Source organism: Marmota monax, unplaced genomic scaffold (genome assembly GCF_021218885.2).
Source record: "Marmota monax isolate L192 unplaced genomic scaffold, Marmota_monax_Labrador192_F-V1.1 WCK01_AAM20220418_F8-fsc00046, whole genome shotgun sequence".
Lineage (NCBI taxonomy): Eukaryota > Metazoa > Chordata > Mammalia > Rodentia > Sciuridae > Marmota > Marmota monax.
In genome coordinates this window covers 2330010-2349096 of record NW_026692486.1, presented here as the reverse complement: position 1 = coordinate 2349096, position 19087 = coordinate 2330010, and the positions used below count along the sequence as shown (strand labels likewise).

Here is a 19087-nt window from a genome sequence, read left to right as displayed (position 1 = left end):
TTTGGAAAATTAAAATATTTGCATGTTACAATTGATACTTCTTCCGGATTTTTGATGGGCTCCCTTCATGCCAGAGAAAAAACTAAAGATATTATAGCTCATTGCTTACAAAATTTTGCCACTGTGGGTGTTCCAAAACAGTTAAAAACAGATAATGGTCCTGGCTATACCTCTACCTCTTTTAAACAATTTTGCTCATCATTTGGCATTACTCATATAACAGGAATCCCATACTATCCACAGGGACAAGGCATAGTTGAAAGAGCTCATCAAACTATTAAAATGTACTTATTAAAGGAAAAAGAGGGAATTGGAAAGGGGTATATATCCCCCAAAGATAAACTTAAAATAACCCTTTTACTCTTAACTTTTAAAATTTGGATTCATCAGGGCTTAGTGCTTTGGAAGGGCATATGTATCCAAAAAAATGTACATAAGCCTAAGGTACTTTGGAAGGATATTCTAACAGGACAATGGAAAGGTCCTGACGCAGTGATTGTCTGGAGTCGGGGTTCTGTTTGTGTGTTTCCACAGGGAGAACAGCAACCGATTTGGATTCCAGAGAGACTAATCAAAGCAATTTCTACAGACCAAAAAGAAGATGATTTGACTCAAATCCATAACATCTGATATCCAGAGCTCCAGCTTGGCTATTTTTACATCTGCGACAGTGATTAACCAGGATGCTTTTTTCAATATATATTTTATTATTGCCTTTTCCCACATCATAAAGTTCTATTTTATTTTTTGAGCTCATACAGACCTAGGTTAATGTTTTTCTGATCAGTTTTATTTTTTGACTGTGGAGTTTTTAAACATTGAAGTGGAGATCTCACCTGTGTAAAGCTACAAGGCCTTTACTATTGTCTTATGTGTTGTATGTTTGTGTGCACACTTGTGTTTTGTGTTGTATGTCTGTATGTGCGTATGTCCATATATCATATATGAGGAGCGCTCATGAAAAAATGGATCCGAATTTTTTTTTTATTCACGTGATTTTAATGGTTTAATTTAAATTGGGTAAACAGCTGTTGAGGATTTTTTTAATATGTGAACAAATAAGGAGGTTAACAGATCTGTTTGTTTACTTTCACCTTTACTTTTCATTATATTTAATAATTCTGTTCAGGATAATGTAAATTGTTCAGAAAATTGTTTTCTTAGTACCTGTTGGAATGTTACATAATTTTTTTTTAGCATCATTGCCAGAATTCCTATCTTCATCCCAGTGCCGGTGAAGACAAAGATAAAACCAAACTACAGCTTCTTCGATAGTTATCACAACAAACTGTATAAACATATGCATCAATGAATAATAACTCAACAAGTAATGCTCAATCAAGGAGTTAATTTACTTTGGGAGGAAATGGACATATTGATAGATTCCTCCACTTTGAACTGCTTGCAGAACTTGCCTGGACTATGTATCACTTGTATACATTGTGAACTGTTGGTGCAGCAAATTGTGGTAATGCTGGAGTATCTTTGCTGATGGTGTCATCGGTGTTACAATTTTTCAAAGGAGCCGTCAATTGGCTTGGTGTCGTGGCATTTCTGTATCCTCCTCCCTTCTGCTAGTGATGGTTTAAAATTTGGGGGCCAACAGAGGCCAAATTTGGGGGCCAACAGAGGTAAGGCAAAGAACCTCACCCCCCCACTGGTGCAAAGGCCAAATTTGGGGGCCAACAGAGGTGAGGCAAAGAACCTCACCCCCCCACTGGTGCATAGGCCTATCCACAAGTATGGCTGTATCCTGGACCGGTAGTCAGTGACGGGTATGATCCAATTGCAGTGGTACCAACCTAAGACAGGAGGCTGACGCCTTGAGGTCAGCTCATACAATGACGGGTAAGGGCAATATGTAGTATTGGACAGCCTAACAGGCACGGTCCCTAAGCCACATGCTTGGTGCGTAATTAAACAGAAGGGGGGAGATGCTGAGAGCCATAGCCAAGTAGGAATGACGCATGGCATTTTTGGTTGAAAGGTGACACCAGCAAGCCATTGAGATGATAATGATTATGTTAAGATGTGCATTTAATTGGATTAGACCCCTGCTGTCTGCCTAGGCCTGCTACTTTGGAGCTCTGCGGGACTCCCGGAGAGTTCCCATTGGTTGGGGAAGTGTGGTAGGAGGGAATTCCGGAGGAGGGATTTCCTGTTGGTGTAGTGTGTCCCGGGAGAAGGCCGCGTGCGTGGCATTCACAGGAGTTTTTGGAAATAAAGTTTGTTCCTGCTTGAGTGGCTTGTGATTTTGTGCCCAGTCAGACTGCGGCAGGTGGGAAGGACCATTTGATAACCATAAGTTCCACACCTTGTTAAGAACTCTGGACAACAAGGACTCACAGTGAAAAGGTAAGGCACAACACAAATCAAGATGACCCCAACCCACCACCTTCTCTCATTTGTCCTTGTTAAAAAGATATTCATACATCTCTTAAAATCCAGGGAAAGGAGGCAGATGTGGGCCCAAGAACTGGAAGGTCCTGGTTACAAACACAGAAAATAGAGGAGCCTGAAACTCCAAGAAGAATACTATAGGGAAGGGTAGTGCTGTAAATGAGCTGAGTTATCAAACAGAGCTTTGAAAATTCTCTGTGTGAAGCAAGAACTCAAGAGCTTTCACCAAGTGCCAGCTTAGTTTCCTTTTTAGACTGATGACAGGTCAGAGTGATGATGTAGATAGCTAATGTTCGTATTTCAGCAGCAAGTTTGCAAAAGTCTTCTCCTGCATCCCTGTAAAAAAAAAAAAGTAGTGAAATATGTTCTGAATCAAGGTAAGAAATACCAAGTAGATCAGTTGTAGCCAAAATAGCGGGCTTCCGTTGTCCCATGGGAAAGCTTAACTGGAATGTCATCTCTTAATAATATGCTGATCAGCTTTATCCTCAATTAAATAATAAGGGATTAGATGTACAACATATGCAGAATTTAAATTATTTTGGCAGGCAGAGACCAACCTGATAAATTTAACATGGATAAATATTAAATTCTTTATTTAGAGTGATCATTTTTTCTCCTGTGGTCATATGTTTGGCATACAGAATCATAGGAAGATGTGTCTTGTGTTCCCACAAAATTTTGATGTTGAAGCCTATTCTCCAATATGATGGTGTCACAAGGCGGGGCCTTCAGGAAGTAATTAGGTCATGAGGGTGGAACTCTCACAAACAGGATTAATATATTCCCTTTTAGAAGGTGGAGATGCAGGATCTTCCTGCTTTCCACCATGTGAGGACCTAACAAAGAAGAGTCCCGTCCCCAAAACAAGACCAAGGCCTTCACTAGACACTGGATCTCTAGAGTCAATCATCCTGGACTTTGTAGTCTGTAGAACTGTGAGAAATACGGTAATTGCCTGTTATTTAAGCCATACAGTCTATGGTAGTTTGTTGTAGATCCCAAACTAGGATGCTACTAGAAATTATAGTTAACTCTATGATAACTAATTCATTTTAAAATCCATTTAAGGGAGTGGGGTGTAACTCAGTGATAGAGTGCATACTTAGAAAGTATGAAGTCCTGGGTTCAGTTCTCACCATCATAAAACAAAAATCCATATAAAATGTTTTTAAATATTCCATATGTACTATTTTATTCTGTTATTTAATAGTTTGAATTTTTAAAATTTTTCTTCTTGTTCATTGTTTCTATTGAATCTCCCTTATGCTGGTATATTTTCCTTGGTATATTAGAGGGTAATTGGTATTATATCATTGATGTCAAATGACTTTTATATAGATTTTATAGATAAATGTCTAATGAGGCATGTTCACAGGAATGCTTCCCCCAAAGTGTATCAGTCAAAATATAAATTTGGGCTAAAGAACATTGCCTGGAACATTGGTTAGGTTGAATTAAATAACACATTAGATCAGAAAAGAAAAAACTAACAAATTGGGAAATAGAATTGAAGAAATTATCTGGAATGTGGCATAGAAAGATAGGTAGATGAAAAATATGAAAGAATAATTAAGAGCATGGAGAATAAAATAGAAAATCTAATGTGTATCTAACTTGGTCCCAGTAACTTCTGGATAATATAGGAGAGGATATCAGTAAAGAGGTAATGTTTAAAACTTTTCCAGAATTGATAAAAGATGTCAATAATCCATACACCTAGAACAAAGAAAATCCATATTTAGACATATGGAAACTTCAGAACTCTAAAGGCAGAGAGAAGATCCCATAAGCAGCCAAAGACTGTTCAAAAGAAATAATCAAAGTCAATAGCAGAAGATTTTCCAATAGCAACATGAATCAGGAAATAGTTGAATAAGATCTTGAAGTAGGTGGGAGAAAATCACTATTAACTTAAAATTGTATATCCACAAAGAGAAAAATGAAATAAGCATATTTTCAGGCATACAAATCTTGCATTGTTTCCCTACAAAAACATTCTTACCAATGCAACTACTAGAGAACTTAGTTGAAGAAAAATAGAAATCAGAAAATTTTGGAGAAGCACAGAGAAATAGTAAACAAACAAGTAAAGATGTATAAATGTAAATAATAGATTTATAAATGCACATATAAGATAGAAAAAATAAATTCTAATGTGTGGCATTGGAAAAGAGTCAGATGGAAATAGGTTGCATGTGGGAAGGGTATGATTGAGAATTAAAGTTCTAAGGTCCTTGCTTATTCAGGCAGGGGGGAAGAAATTTACAACTGTTGACTTATCATAGAATTTCTAAGAGTTATATGATAAAATTTCAAGGATGACCATTAATAGAAAGAGTTTTTAACCTTCAAACTAACAGAAAGGGAAAGCTAGAATAATAACAAACACTCAATTGAAAGAAATGGGCAATAAAGGAGAGAAGAGCTTAGAAAAAGAAGAATGAATGCAAATTATGAAGGAAGATTGTAGTAACCAGCTAAATACATTATTAATCCACTCAAATTGGAAGTGAACTCAACTCTATAATGAAAGACAGGTCGTCAGATTTGAGAAAGAAAACAATATATGAGAAGTACTTACAATACAGGGGCACAAAATTTGAAAGAAAAAGAATGACAATAAGATATTCCCAGAAAATAGCAATGAGAAGAACACTGAAGTGGCTATATTAATGCCAGAAAAATTATGGATTTTAAGGTAAAAGCAATATTAGGGGGAAATTGGTATTATATCATTGATGCCAAATGCTAAAAATTAATCTTACCAGGAAGATATTACAAATTTGTATGTACCTTAAAATTGTTCAGGAAAACAGTTCTGGGCTTATGGAGGAAAAGTAACAAATTCAATATCATATTGAGGGGAAATCAAAAACACTTTCAACTATTATTTCACTCAACACACTAAAGTTAGTAAAAATTTGAACTACATAGTTAGCAAGGTTGATTTAATGGGCATATATAGAAATCTGAGTCCCTAGTATTAAAAATACACATTCTTTTCTAGTACATATGAAACACTTATACAACTTGGTAATGAACTATATAAAACAAGCTTCAATATTTCAAAGGATTAGCATAATGCTAACCATATCTCTAAGTACAACAATTAAGAGAGACAGCAGCACAAAAAGATTAGCAAAGCTCTATACATGTGGAAATTTAAAATATCTGAATAAGTGGGGAGAAGAGATGTTTCTTTCTTACAGTCCAATTCTAAATTCCAGACAAAACACAGAATAAATGATGAAAATAGCAAAATATCAGTATTTGACAAGCACCTCAGTAATAGTTGTTGTAGCAAGAATCATCAATCAATGCTAAAATTAGTGAGTAAAGGTATGATGAGAAACAGGATATTTGCATATTTTCAAAATACCACCCTGCAAGATTCTTGATAAAGGGGAAAACAGTAACTTTGCTGTGGAGAAACATGAGGAATTGTCTGTCTTAGTGTATTAGTCAGGGTTTTCCAGAGAATCAAAATAGATCTCTCTCTCCATATGTGTGTGGGTGGGTATATATATATATGTATTCTAGTTTTTCCTAGTTATATTTCTTCTGCTAATGGTCACTCTTGAAATTTTCTCATATATACTTAACATCTTAGAAATTCTATGATTAATCAACATCTGTAAATTCCTTCTGTTTCAATAACCAAAGACCTTTGAACATTCAATTTGCATAATATAATGTGTGTATATATATATGTGTGTGCGTGTGTACATATGTGTCTATACATAGGTAGCAAGATAATATGTGTATAAATATATATAATTATAAAATTTTAGTAGAAAATTAAAGAGGCTAGACATTAATGCCCTAGTTTCTTCAAGGTAAGACATTAGACCAGAACCTAAATAAAATAGAAGAAGTTGTATATAAAGATAAGAACAGAAAATAATCAAATAGAAAACAAATAGTAATTAGAAAAAGTAATTATTTTAAAAGATTAATGAAAATCAAATATCTAATTAAATTAATGAAGAAACAAGATTGATTCTGAACTTGAAAATATTTGTGAAGTCCTCATAAGAAAATTCATACTTAGAGTTGAAACAGTAAATGTTTTCCTGAACATATGTCAAACTGCTAAATACTAATGACAAAAAAAAAAGCTTAAATCGAAACTGTGGAAACAAGATGACAATAGAATGGAATGACATCAAGTGCTGAAGGAAAATAGCTCTCAGGGTGGAATGCACGTTCAATAAAAATATGGGTCAACAATGAAAAAATATATATAAATGTTCAGGACGAGCAAAATTTTAGGAAATTCATCCCCAGAAAATCTGGCTTTAAAAAACAGTAGTGGGAATTCTTAAAACTAGGGGAAAAAGTCCTGATGGAAACAATAAATTGTAGGAAGGAGAGAAACACTAGAAATGACAAACACATGGGAGAATGAATATGAAAGATGATGACTGTTCAAGACAACAACGATGATGATGATGATGTTTTGTCATTATAATAATGAAAATGTAAAACAAAATAATAACACAAAAACATGAAAGGGGGTTGATGAAGTTCAGCTATTCTGATGCTCTGACATTTTCTTGAAAGTATGGAAGTACTAATGAGTAAAGATTAGAAGTCAATTTATGAATATCATAGCACAGAATAACCACTTAAGGAAAAGTAAAAAACAGGCGGGATGTGGTTTCACATGCCTTCGACTTGAGAGACTGAGGCAGGAGGACTGCAAGTTTGAGGTCAGCCTCAGCAATTTGGCAAAACCCTGTCTCAAAATAAAAAATAAAAAGGGCTGGGGATGTAGCTCAGTGGTAGAGTGCTCCTGAGTTCAATCCCCAGTACCACATTAAGAAGAAGAAGAAGAAAAGAATAAGTAGATGAAAAGACGTGAAAGAAGTTCTCTATATGGAAAATTTCAAATTATATTAATGAATTGAAAGACTTGATATCAATAAAGTGTCAGTTCTCCCTGAACGGATCCATAGAAATCAATGCCACTGAAAATCCCATCAAATTTTATTAAATATAAATAAAATGATTCTTTGATTCCAAAATTGTGTATGGAAATATGAATTGCAACAATTAGTGGCAATATTGAAGAAGATGATTAGTACACTGAATATCTTCTAATTCTAGATATCAAGATCCATGAAGTTTTAAAAATTATGTGGTAACAGTGAAAGGATAAAAAACTGGAGCAGAGAATTCAGGGTCAAGAAGTCATCCAACATACACGTGGTAAGGTCACTCACCATCAAAGCACCACTCCAAATCAGTGGAGAAAGGGTGGCATTTACAACTAACGGCGCTGTGTCAACTAGAGTACCTCAAGAGGGAGATGCAAGAGAACCTGACCTCTACCACACATCATGCCTCAAAATCAGTTTGAGATGGATCATAAATTTGAATATAAAAAGTAGAAAAAAGAAAGAAAAGATAAGCAAATGGTCAATAAGCATATGAAAAGATGCTCAACATCATTATTCATCAGAGATAAAATCTATAGCCATAATGAGAAACCACTATACAGCCAGCAAAAGATTGAATTTATGTGGACTGACAATACCAAATGTTGGCAAGTATGTGAAGCAATAGGAACTCTCAGTTATTGCTGGTGGGTGTAAATGGCTATAACTATTTTGGAAAATTGTTTGGCACTATCTACTAAGATCTAAAACAGGTATATCCTAAGAGTCAGAAATTCTACTTGTGACAGTATATCCAATAGAAATGAATGCTGTGTCAATGATCATGGACTGAATATTTGTGTTCCTCCAAAATTCATATGCTGAAGGTCTAACTCTAAGGTGATGGTACTAGAAGGTGGGGCCTTTGGAGATATTTAGGTTATGGGCTGGAGCCCTCCCAAGTGGGGCTAGTTCCCTTAATAAGAGACCCCCCCCAAACGCTGTCACCCTGTTTCCTTTTGAGGATAAAAGAAGATTCAGTCTGCAGTACAGAACAGAGCCCTCTCCAGGGCCTAAGCCTGCTAAATCCTGAGGATTTCTCCTACCTCTAGAACTATGGTAATTTATGTTGTTTATAAGCAATGAAGTCCATGGCACTTTGTTATAGCATCTCGAATGGACTAAGATAGTCCACCAAAGTACATGTATAAGAATGTTCATTATAACTGTAGTCATAGTAGCTCTAACCTGGAAAACCCCAAAGACTACCAACACTAGAACTAGTAATTCTAATGCAGTGTTACCCTATGTGGCAATAAATCAAAGCGCTATTGCTGCATTATGAGCTGGGACAGACTGTATAAATATAATTTTGACTGAAAGAATCTAGACATAAAAATATACATCCTAGAATTTCATCTGTATGAAGTTTTTAAGAAGGCAAAATACATCTATTTTCACAGTGGTTCTTCTTGGTGGGGAGACTGGAAAAAGCATGAGGGAGCTTTCTGTGGTCCTGCAGTGTATGGTATGTTTATCCTGGTAGTGGCTACATGAGTCTGTAGCTATATAAAATCTTATTAATCTATACACACAAGATGTATAAACTTGCTGAATGAAAATTGTGCTTTAGTAAAAATTAGTGTGTTAAAAACGATATTCCTCAGGAAGAAGAATTAGTTGAGAGGGAGAATGCGTATAAGATATTAAGATTCATTACAAAATTGTAGTAATTACAATAAGTTATGTGTGGTATTAGAATGGGGATAGACAACTTGATTAGAATCGAACAGAATACATACAGCAGAAATAAATCCTTGTATTTATGGAAATGGGATTGCAGGTCACTAGGGAGGGATGAATTCTTCAGGAAAGTGTGTTGGGACAGTTAGTATCTAGATCAAAAAGAGACTTTTACTTCACATGATACAAAAAATAAATTAAAGCCTTGACTGCCCTGTGAAAGACAAAAACTTTGAAACTTTCAGAATAAAATGTAGGAAAATACTAATCAGGAGAAGTGGGAGATGTTATTACGTGAGAAGCTCTCATCACATGAGAGAGAAAACATGACTCCATTAAAATTGAAAATTTTGGTTCATTAAAAGTCCTCATACTTGTGTGTATTATTTAGTATGTGTTCAAATATTACATGAATATGCTAATAGAAATTATTGCCTATAGGATTAAATTTCTGCCAAGTCATACAGGGTAATGAAGGACAGACTCCATAGACTGGCTCTAATCTGCCTTTCCCTGTTAATAGCAGCATGACCTGGGGGAAGTTACTGAAGTGTTTTGTGCCTCAATATTCACACCTGCAGAAGGGAAATGATAAAAGAATCTTATGGGGTTATTGTGAGGAGTTAGTGATATAAATATTATTGTGCATTTACAGATATAAAGGACTTAGCAGAGTTCTATAATATGGCATGCTGTGTGTTTGTTTGACATTTATCACCCTGGGGGCCAGATACACAACCTCTCTTCAGTCTCAGTTTACTTATTTGAAACATGAGATAATAGAATTATGGTGAAATATGTGTCATAAATGGCAATGCAATGTATAGTAGATCCAGTAGACGAAACATAAAAAGGGCTGGGCGTGTAACTCAGTGATAATGTCCCCCTCCCTACCTAATTTCAATCCCAGTACCAAAGGGGGGCGGGGGAAGGAAGAGTAGTTAGACATGATGTACTAGATTTTTCATAACATCCTTGTTGGGATTCTGGAATCCTGTTACAATGTCCTTAATGTTTTAAGAAATAACATTTTATGATTGTAATAAAAATTTTGAAAATGTGGGAAAATCTGTAATTCTGTACATTCAGAAATAAGCACCCTTGTCAGTGTAACGTGTGACTTCTAGCATTTGTTCTTTAACAAATGAAACTGAAACCGTGTGATTAAATAAGGGGATAAAAGAGGGGAACAGCAGTGTGCACACACTCAAGAGGGAGGTGATTATTGTCCCTTGCCCAGGCGCCAGTGGCAGCTAACTCCCCTGGACTCACTCTGCTCTCTTGCCCTCTGCTGTGTCTTGGGGGTAACCAGACACCAGCTGCTGCCAGCTGAGGAGTCAGGAGCCTGAGATGTTCCACCCAAGAACACCTTTTTCAAGAGTTCTCTTTTCTCTCACTTCCTGGTAGGGAATAAGACCATTTTGGATCTGCTTCATGGAAACAAAAGTTCTGTCTTTGTTTCATTTTGTTTTTAAGACAAATGTGTACTTAATTTTGATGGATCTCAATAACCACCAGTTGGATTCCCAGAAGCTTTTGGAAGCAGTCATTTTAAGGCAGTTTATCCTTATCTCATTTTAGTCTTCCTTTGTCCAACTCAAAGTCAGAGCCCAAGCTGCTTCTCTGTCTTTCTGCATATGGTGTAGCATTTGTCAATATTAAATTTAATTTGGGCTAAGAGCAGTTCACTAACAGTGAAAACACAAAGCTTGCTGAACTTTACTTCGCCTGTGTGTTCAGTACAGCCAACGTTAGCAAACTTAGTAAATTCAGCAACATTATTCTACCCAAATCTAGGTCAGCTCTGTTGATTAAATATGTTACAGGTTTGGGAACTGACCCTATAAAAACCCACATAAGATTTAACTATATCATTACCTATTGCACCTCTTACTTTTTAAATAGAAGGATATATTTTTACGCAAACACCAATCCAATGGGTCAACATTAAAGAGGTCATCATCATCAACAACAGACATTTATTGAGCGCCTATTGTGTGCAAGGCACTGTACTAGGTATGGGGCTACAAAGACATAGGAAAAACAGTCCCTGCCCTCAAGGAGCTTACAGTCTAATCTAACAGGACACATACATATAAAGACAAAGGACAATCCAAGGTAGCATATAATAAATATTAGGGCACCAAGTAGAAACAAACAGGATTTCAGCCTTTTTTTTTGCATTTGCATTTCAATACCCTGAGTAGGTGGGGGTGAGTGAGCTAGAATAGAGGGGTTACTCCTGTTCAGTTTTAAGCCTCATAGCCACTCTCTCACCTTCTTCCATTCCAAAGCATCTTCTGGTACATGCTAAAACCTAAGCAATCTGTACACTACTCCTGTCCACCCCCCCCCCCAGCCTTATTACGATGGTCCCCTTGAGGAGGCTTCTGAGTGGGAGACCCACTGCCCCAGTTTGTGCAGGACTGCCCTGGTTTTAGAACTGAAAGCCTGCCTTTTGGAACTCTCTTCCCTCCCCTCCTCCCTACCCTGGGCCAAACCAGAGGCTCCTCCCACATACTGTGGTCAATGCTCTAGTAGGACCTACCCCAAGTCTGTCTCCTAGACGGGGTTCTAGCTTAAAAACATATAAGGAAGACCTTAACAGCCCCAAGACTGCTGGTTTAAGAGCACAAGGAACACAGAAGAAAACCAGGAGACAATTATTGCGGACAGAGAGTGAGGCTCAAGAGAAGCCGTGAGGATGAAAGCAGTGATTTGGGTCAGGTATGTAACACGCAGACAGAAGAAGAAGACCGGCCTTCTCTCAGTAGGTCTATTTACAACTCGAATCACTCTAGTAGAATCCAGAGTATATTTGTGAAACAAGATTGCTCTTACACAAGGGCAAATATTTGGGCAGCTACTAAATATGTACATAGGCATTTAAAGAGCACTCTCTTAATTTCAACATTTTGCTTCCACTTTGACCTCGCATTCATTGAGCTTCCAAATCAATAATTTTTGATTTTTGAAGGAATGTTTATGTCACAATAAGATTGTTTCCCTCCACTCTTATGTAATTCAAATGGATCTGTAATTCAGAGGACTTGCAGAAGACAAAGGTAATCAGTGTTGAGAGGTGGTGTTTGGAATCTGCTACAAAAATGTGTTAGTAACCCAAGGATTCCAAGAAGCCTCCCTAATTTCTGTATTAGGTATAGTACTTTGTGTTTTGCTTTCAGCCAGTTTTTGGAAGAAAGGGTTGAACTTTGGAACCATAGGACCTTGGAGTTCCTGAATTGCTCCCATTTTCTAGCCCTCCGGAGTACATACCAGGGCTATCAAAGCACAGGGTCTGAGTCGCCAAACACCCATTAACGGTAATGGAAATCACACAGCTAAGTCCCCACGCGGCACACTGAATATTTACCTCCTAATGTTCTTTTAATGTACGCTTTCGTGGGTGAATATTTACTGTAGAATATTAAATGTGAGATTCCTCTTTTTATGGGCCATTTGAAGTGATTGATTTTGTTTGTGAATTCCTGTTTCTTTGCCCATAATGGCTATCTATTGTAATGGCCTCTGCCAAATGTTCTTGCATTGAAATAACAGAAGCCATGGATCGGCCAGCTGTGGCATTGTATTACTGTGGTCTTAAAAGCTAGGAGGAGGCTGATGACACAGCTGGGGAGGGAAGAGAAAGGTATGTAGCATAACAAGTATGACTTAGGCTTCAAACAACTGAAACCACTGAGGTCTGTAAACGTGATTCTGTAGACATCTTTTATATCGGAGTTTATGTTTAATGGTGTTGAATGGTGTTAAGTCTGACAATTGTGAAATGATAGTGGCAAGACAAGAGTTCAATTGCCCACAACCGGGTCCATCAGCACAATCCATCAGAATTCTAGGCATTTTCTTTAATGCTGCAATAAAACCACTATCCAAGTGATAATTTCTTATACCTATTTATACCGTATTCTAAACAAAGCATGAATTCATGTGTTCTAGCTACATGTAGATTTAAAACATTTCCCAGTGAAAATAGGACTTTTCAGAATGTAGTTGCTTTTCATTTTCTTTTCTTTTTTTTTTTTTTTGAGTATGTGAAAGGGAGAAATTACAAAAGAGATGAAACAAACTTGATTTTTTAAAAACGAAAAACCTAAAACCCACAGGTACACAGACGTGTGAGGTATTATTAGATCAGATAATATAGTTTCAGCCTTGCAACGATGCTTTTCCAAATTTCCATAAATATAGGAGTTGTTAAAGGAGCTGCTTACATATGAGCAACACAATCTCTTCAAGTGATTGTAAATGCTGGCCATAAATCAATTGTGTAAAATCATACACTTTTTTTATATATTCATAAAAACATTGTGTGTTCAGAGTCTGTGCTGCAGAAGAGATTGGGTTCAAATAAAATTCATAGTCCCTTTAAAAACTATGGGAAATTTTAAAGAATGAATTCAGTATGCTTTGGACAGCTATTTCAATTTTTTACTTGCTTTTGATAGCTCAAGTCACACCACAGTAATACTAACTTGTTTTTGCTGTGTGAACATTTGGACTGTGTTTGCATTTCAACAACAGTGCTCCACATAATTAATAGTATTAGCTATTGGAAGCAAATGAAGTCTTATTACTAATTAAAAGAAGGAAAAGAAGTGGTTATGTGAGAGAACTGCCTTAATCACAAGCCAGGTCTTATGGGTAAAATGGTGTCTGTCTCCATACACAGTGCTTGCCGGTGCCTTCAAATTTGGCATTAGATAAACTAATGCCTCCTATGCCATTTATAAAGAAAACATTAGTATGCTAAAAACTAGTTTTTAAACAATATTACTTCTTTAAATGAAAATTTATTTATACTAATTGATCTTGGCTTGGAATGAAATGAGTCCTTCATGTTCCTTCAGACCAAGGAATAAACACAGTAAATCTAAGAAGATGTGCAGTGAGAGGGTCCAGATGGTTCACAGGCTAATGTGTTGATGGGAGGGTGTCTCCTGTAATGATCCTCTCCTCACAGGAGGACTCATCCTTGCACTTGTAGCCAGGGAATATCTCAGAAGCGTGTATGTGTGTGTTTGTGTGTGTGTTTGTGTGTGTGTGTTGCTTCCAGAGAAGCAGGGGGTCGATTTTAGCCAATGAAGACCCAGGAAGGAATATGTTTTCAACTACAGAGGGAGATAAGTCATACAGGAATATAAAACACTCCCCAAAATAAGGTTCCTGATACAATGGGAGCCCCATCATTCCAAGTGTAAAGTCTTCCAATACATCAATGAGAAGCTTGTAGAGTTTTAGATTTGGAATAAAAACCTAAGAATTCTTCTGGCACAGTGACATCATTCTGAAGAAAAAGAAATGAGGGCTTAAGAGAAACTACTTATATCAACTGTTACTGAAAAAAACTGTCTTTAAGTTTCTCTAGTTAGCATCTTTTTGTTTTAATAACACAACTTTTGGTTATCGAATTTGTCCTTTTGGAACATTCTGTACATTACAAAATCTTATAGTTGTTCTTGCTATGAAAGAACAATTTTTTTTTCTGCCTAGGAGTTCCAAAAATTCGACACAACATTTCCAAGTCGAATACCAATCGCATGCTAACAATGGGCTTTGTGAACACAGTAACTCATCAACCCTATTCTAGGCCATTTCCAACCATCATTCAGGATTAAAGAGTTATGAAGAATAAATTACCACATAATTATAATCTATAAAAATACTGGCCTAGAGTACACTAAAAAACTCTCAATAAATAAATATTGGACATTTGCTTTATGAAAGTCCAGTGGAGATGTGCTCTTCAGAAATCATGTCCATACTTTCAGGCTGCTTTTTACAAATCACACAAACAAGAGTCTGACATATGACAAAGGTTATAAGTCAGGTTAGAATACAACTTGGTAGAAAAACATCTTTTGACATGGTATTTCTATAAAGGAATGCAACTAATGTTGAGTTGCTCATGTAGCAGTTTCAAAGGCAATACTTAAAGAGATCCAAAGTGGTTTTAGCCATGGTGGCATCACTGAAATGAGTGCTCAGTTCCTAAGGGTGACCTCTTTCAAAGGGACAGCATTCATTCGGGTGTATTAATTCGGCAATATGTTCTTACAAACCAGCCGCATTGTCTTGTGGTCATGCCTGCTGGGCATCTCTCCATGGTATTGAGTTGAAGCTACCAATTCTGTTCCCTTTTCCTGGCTGGTGGCTCAAGAAGTTCAGTGCCCCGTGTCTAACACAGTGGGTACCTGGCCTTATGGTCTGGCATGCTCATTCCTCACAACACAGGTTTATTCTCAGGATGATTTATAGCAGGTGATTCTGGTTTCCAGTCTGGTTGAAAAAAGTGAATGTTGAATGTCCGTGCCCAGTTCTTAAACACTCGTTTCTCTGTGATAAAGCGGTGATGACTGCCCTTCCGTCCTCGCTCATGGGAAAGGTACATTGTACATTCATCAGGTCCAAAGGGCTCATAATAATGATAAGGTACTGAAGGATGATTGGGATCCCTGTAGGAGGAAAATGAGATAATTGATTAGAGCTAAAAAAAAATTTTTTTGACTGATTCAGGCAAGATGTTATCTTTAGTAAGCTGATAAGCACAGATCATGTTTTCTAGTCAAATAAATTTTAGTAAATGGGTTTTCTGATGTTTAAGCAATAATCAAGTGGAGAGGTTTCAGGTTGTAAAATAAATGCAGTGGCCATCATTGTCAAACAAAGAGATTAAAAATGTGTGGCAGGGGCTGAGTATATAGCTCAGTTGGTAGAGTGCTTGCTTCATATGCACAAGGCCCTGGGTTCAATCCCCACACCCCAAAAATAAATAAATAAATAAATAAATAAATAAAAAGAAAGAAAGAAAGAAAGAAAAGTGTGGCCAGATGTTCATGTTCAACTTCTGGGATGTAGGTATGACATATTCATAGTCATAATTACAGTTCTTATTTCCATTCTTGGCCCCATAGAGTCGATTTAGTACAATTAGCCATTGAGACATTTATGAAACAAAAACAGACCCTTCCCTATACCAACTGTAACATCCCAAACCCTTCAGGTGCTTCTGGCTCTAGTGAGACTGTGGCCTATAGGATATTACATGATCTGGCTCTTCTCTGGAGGCTTCTCCTAACCCAACCAGCCTTGCCCTTTCTGTTCCAGCCACACTAGATTTTTCTGATTGTTAACTTCATCAAGCTTGCCCTCACTCAAGGCCTTTGCACTTGAGAATGGGTCACCTGCCTGGAACACTGTCCCCCATAAGTTCACTCCTTCTCACCATTGGGTATCGATTCAAGTATATCCTCCTTGGAGGCCTCATCTGACCCCTCCTCCCTTCACTCCATCTCACTTTTATTTCCCTTATAGTGTTAATCTCTCTTTGAAATTGCTGTTGTCATTTACTTGTCAATTGTCAGCTCATTAGGAAAGGGATTTGTCTCATTCCTGGAACAGTGCCTTCTAGGGATGCAATGGATAATTTTTGAATTCTGTTGTTGAAGGAACAGTTAGCAGCTGAACATCAAGCCTCTCTTAAGAAAGTTCTTCCTTCAAGTATGAAGCTGATGATCCTAAATTTATCCTGTTGGGAGAGAAAGGAAGAGAGAAAGCAAGATGCCACTCTCTTTCTCTTGCTGCTCTCAATGTCCTGTGTACTCAAGGATCAGGGTTTCTTTGTCTGGAAATTCCAAGTCCTTAATCCTGGATGGGTAGCTTGACAGGTTAGCATGTTTTTGCATCTATTTCCCTGATCAGCCTCAAAAAAGAAACACCAGCTTATTTCAAGGTGGTATGTGCAGGATGAATGTGTAGGTATGGTTTGTGTCTCATTGTAGGGTTGCTAAAGAGCCCCGTTTGCAGATTAGTGTTCATTCTATAACAGTCCTCCCTACCTCCTCTGTCTTTTAAATAGTAGATGATAAAATTAGTCAAAGTTTCATAGCAGATAAACTTTTCTACTTTGAGCTACACTTACCAATAGGCTTTGGTGCACAGACTAAGAGGAGAAAAGGCCCACATTCCCCGCTTCTGAATGCCAGTGGTCTTTCAGAGCCCGATGCATTGGGGTCCCCCTCTAATCACTGGGCTCTGCGCTAAGTATAGGAGCGTGGTTTCCCAAAGATGCTCATCCTGCTAGCCACCTATTTGTTTTGTTCAGAGGAGATCAATACACAAATGGCTTTTGGAGTAGCAACTTTACTGGGGTCAGAGATCGAAGTCTTTTATCAAGAGAGGTGTCGAGTTTGTGGCTCTGACAACAATAAACCTTTGAGCAGCTTCTCCTCTTAGGTTAAAGTTCTTCCAGGAAGACAGATTTATTTTTGTCATGTAGCATCTAAACACTGCTCATCCTGGCTTGGATGCTGTGTTGAATTAACACATTGCCTCTCTAGAATGCCTGAATTGGGAGTATAGTGAAACTCTGGATCCTTTCTTGTCTTATTATGGATTTCACAGATTTATTTCCCCTAGAAATTGGAATTACCTTAAAATTTAATAGAAGGTATTTTCAATATAGAAAATGCATGCCAGGGAAAATTCAGACTGGAATTAACCACATGAAGAAAAATTGAACCAAAAGGAGCAGAAACTCATGAGTTAACCCTCCACAGGCTCACATGGCATAATTTCGGAAACTGTGCCCAAGTCATAGCCCCACAGTATACTTGGGGTTAAGTTTTTTTCCATCTCAAATCAGGTTTTAAATCTGATTCATCTATATTTTGGACATTTTATTGGCATCAATCTGACTAAAGAAACAATTAGGTTTCTAAAAATATCACAAGATTGATTCAGCACCTAGGAATAGAGGGTAATTGGAAACCAGTTAAAGGATGCTATGTGATCAATTTCCTTATTCAGGAAGACCATCTCTTTGAATGAAAACTTATCTGGCTCCATATTGATCACTTAAAGGGTGAATTAAATGTATGTATTTGGGAATCAAGATTTCAGAGGTGTCCAAATGAGCCATTCATGTAAATGAGAGCTGTTTCCACACTTGAACACTCTGTCCAACTAGCAGCAAAGTGCTTTGCGGGATTTGGGAAGGCAGATCTGCAGGAGGCAAGAAGAAGATCTCCCTCCTTTTGGTTTAGAAAGCCCTTCCTAGCTTCGGGTCATAATTCCTGAGATCTCTTCTCAAACCTGACTTTCTAAAGGCTGCCATAACTTTTAATTCCTTCACCAATTCCAGAGAAAACAGTCATGCACATGGGCATAACTTCCAGGTTCAGGGACTATTGTAAAAGGAAGGATTCTAGTGCCCCAGTTCCTGTTTGGGGACCAGTGAAGCTGAATGAGTTGAGGTGGAGTAGTGGACTGTTGCATGGGGAGATGGTCACAGAGCCAGTTCTCTGAGTGGCTCACTCTTAACAGCCAATGTGGACACAAGTCTTGCACAATGCAAAGGCATTTTTTTTTTCTTTTTAAGAAGGAGCACGTGGGGAGAGTGAAGGAACGAACATTTAGTTTACCTGGGGAGCTTCAAAGACATGCTCTCACCAGTGTACCACTCCCATAGCTCTTGGGTTAAAAGATTTGGAGAGGTCCCAGACACAGATATTTTTGAAGTGCTTTAGGTTTGAGCATCAAAATAAATAATGGCAGTGTTGGATAATAAAGTCCATAAAATGAATTAAATATCCATGGGTTCATGATGATTATAATAAATAGCTGACTAAATAAATAAATGGGAGAAGCAATAGTGTTTCACTACAAAGCAATTACAAATAGTAAATACAGAAAGATTGAGGGAATAGAAAATCACCCTAGAACAGCGTAAGAATTATTATGGGCAAGATGCACCAATGAATGGAACATTAGTGGGGAAAAGGAAAATAAAAAGGTTATTTGCAAAGTCTTAAAGCTTTTCCCCAAGTTATATATTAATGACCAAAGGGAAAATTGTAACTTTACAATGGGTAAGCCCAGCAGACATCACCTTAACCCAATGATCAAGGTTAACATGGCTGGTAATAAGGTAATAAGATACTGCCATCATGTACCTCCTCATGGGCTGTGAAGGGCTTAGCACATCAGTGGTATCCTTCCCAGGAATGCATAACCACAATCTTATCATGGGGAAATATCAGAAA

General features: G+C 37.3%; 1 protein-coding gene across 2 annotated transcripts in view; it reads right to left on the bottom strand.

Annotated features, from left to right (window-relative positions):
* Positions 1-10963: 10963 nt before the first annotated feature.
* Positions 10964-19087, bottom strand: part of St6galnac5 (ST6 N-acetylgalactosaminide alpha-2,6-sialyltransferase 5) — a 163195-nt gene continuing 155071 nt past the window's right edge. The window contains exon 5 of one of the 2 annotated variants that reach the window (XM_058578930.1): positions 10964-15499. In XM_058578930.1, the coding sequence (XP_058434913.1) occupies positions 15268-15499 (232 nt within the window). In that variant the 3' untranslated portion in view covers positions 10964-15267. The remainder of the gene's footprint in view (positions 15500-19087) is intronic. The other variant, XM_046443294.2, reaches the window with a different exon arrangement.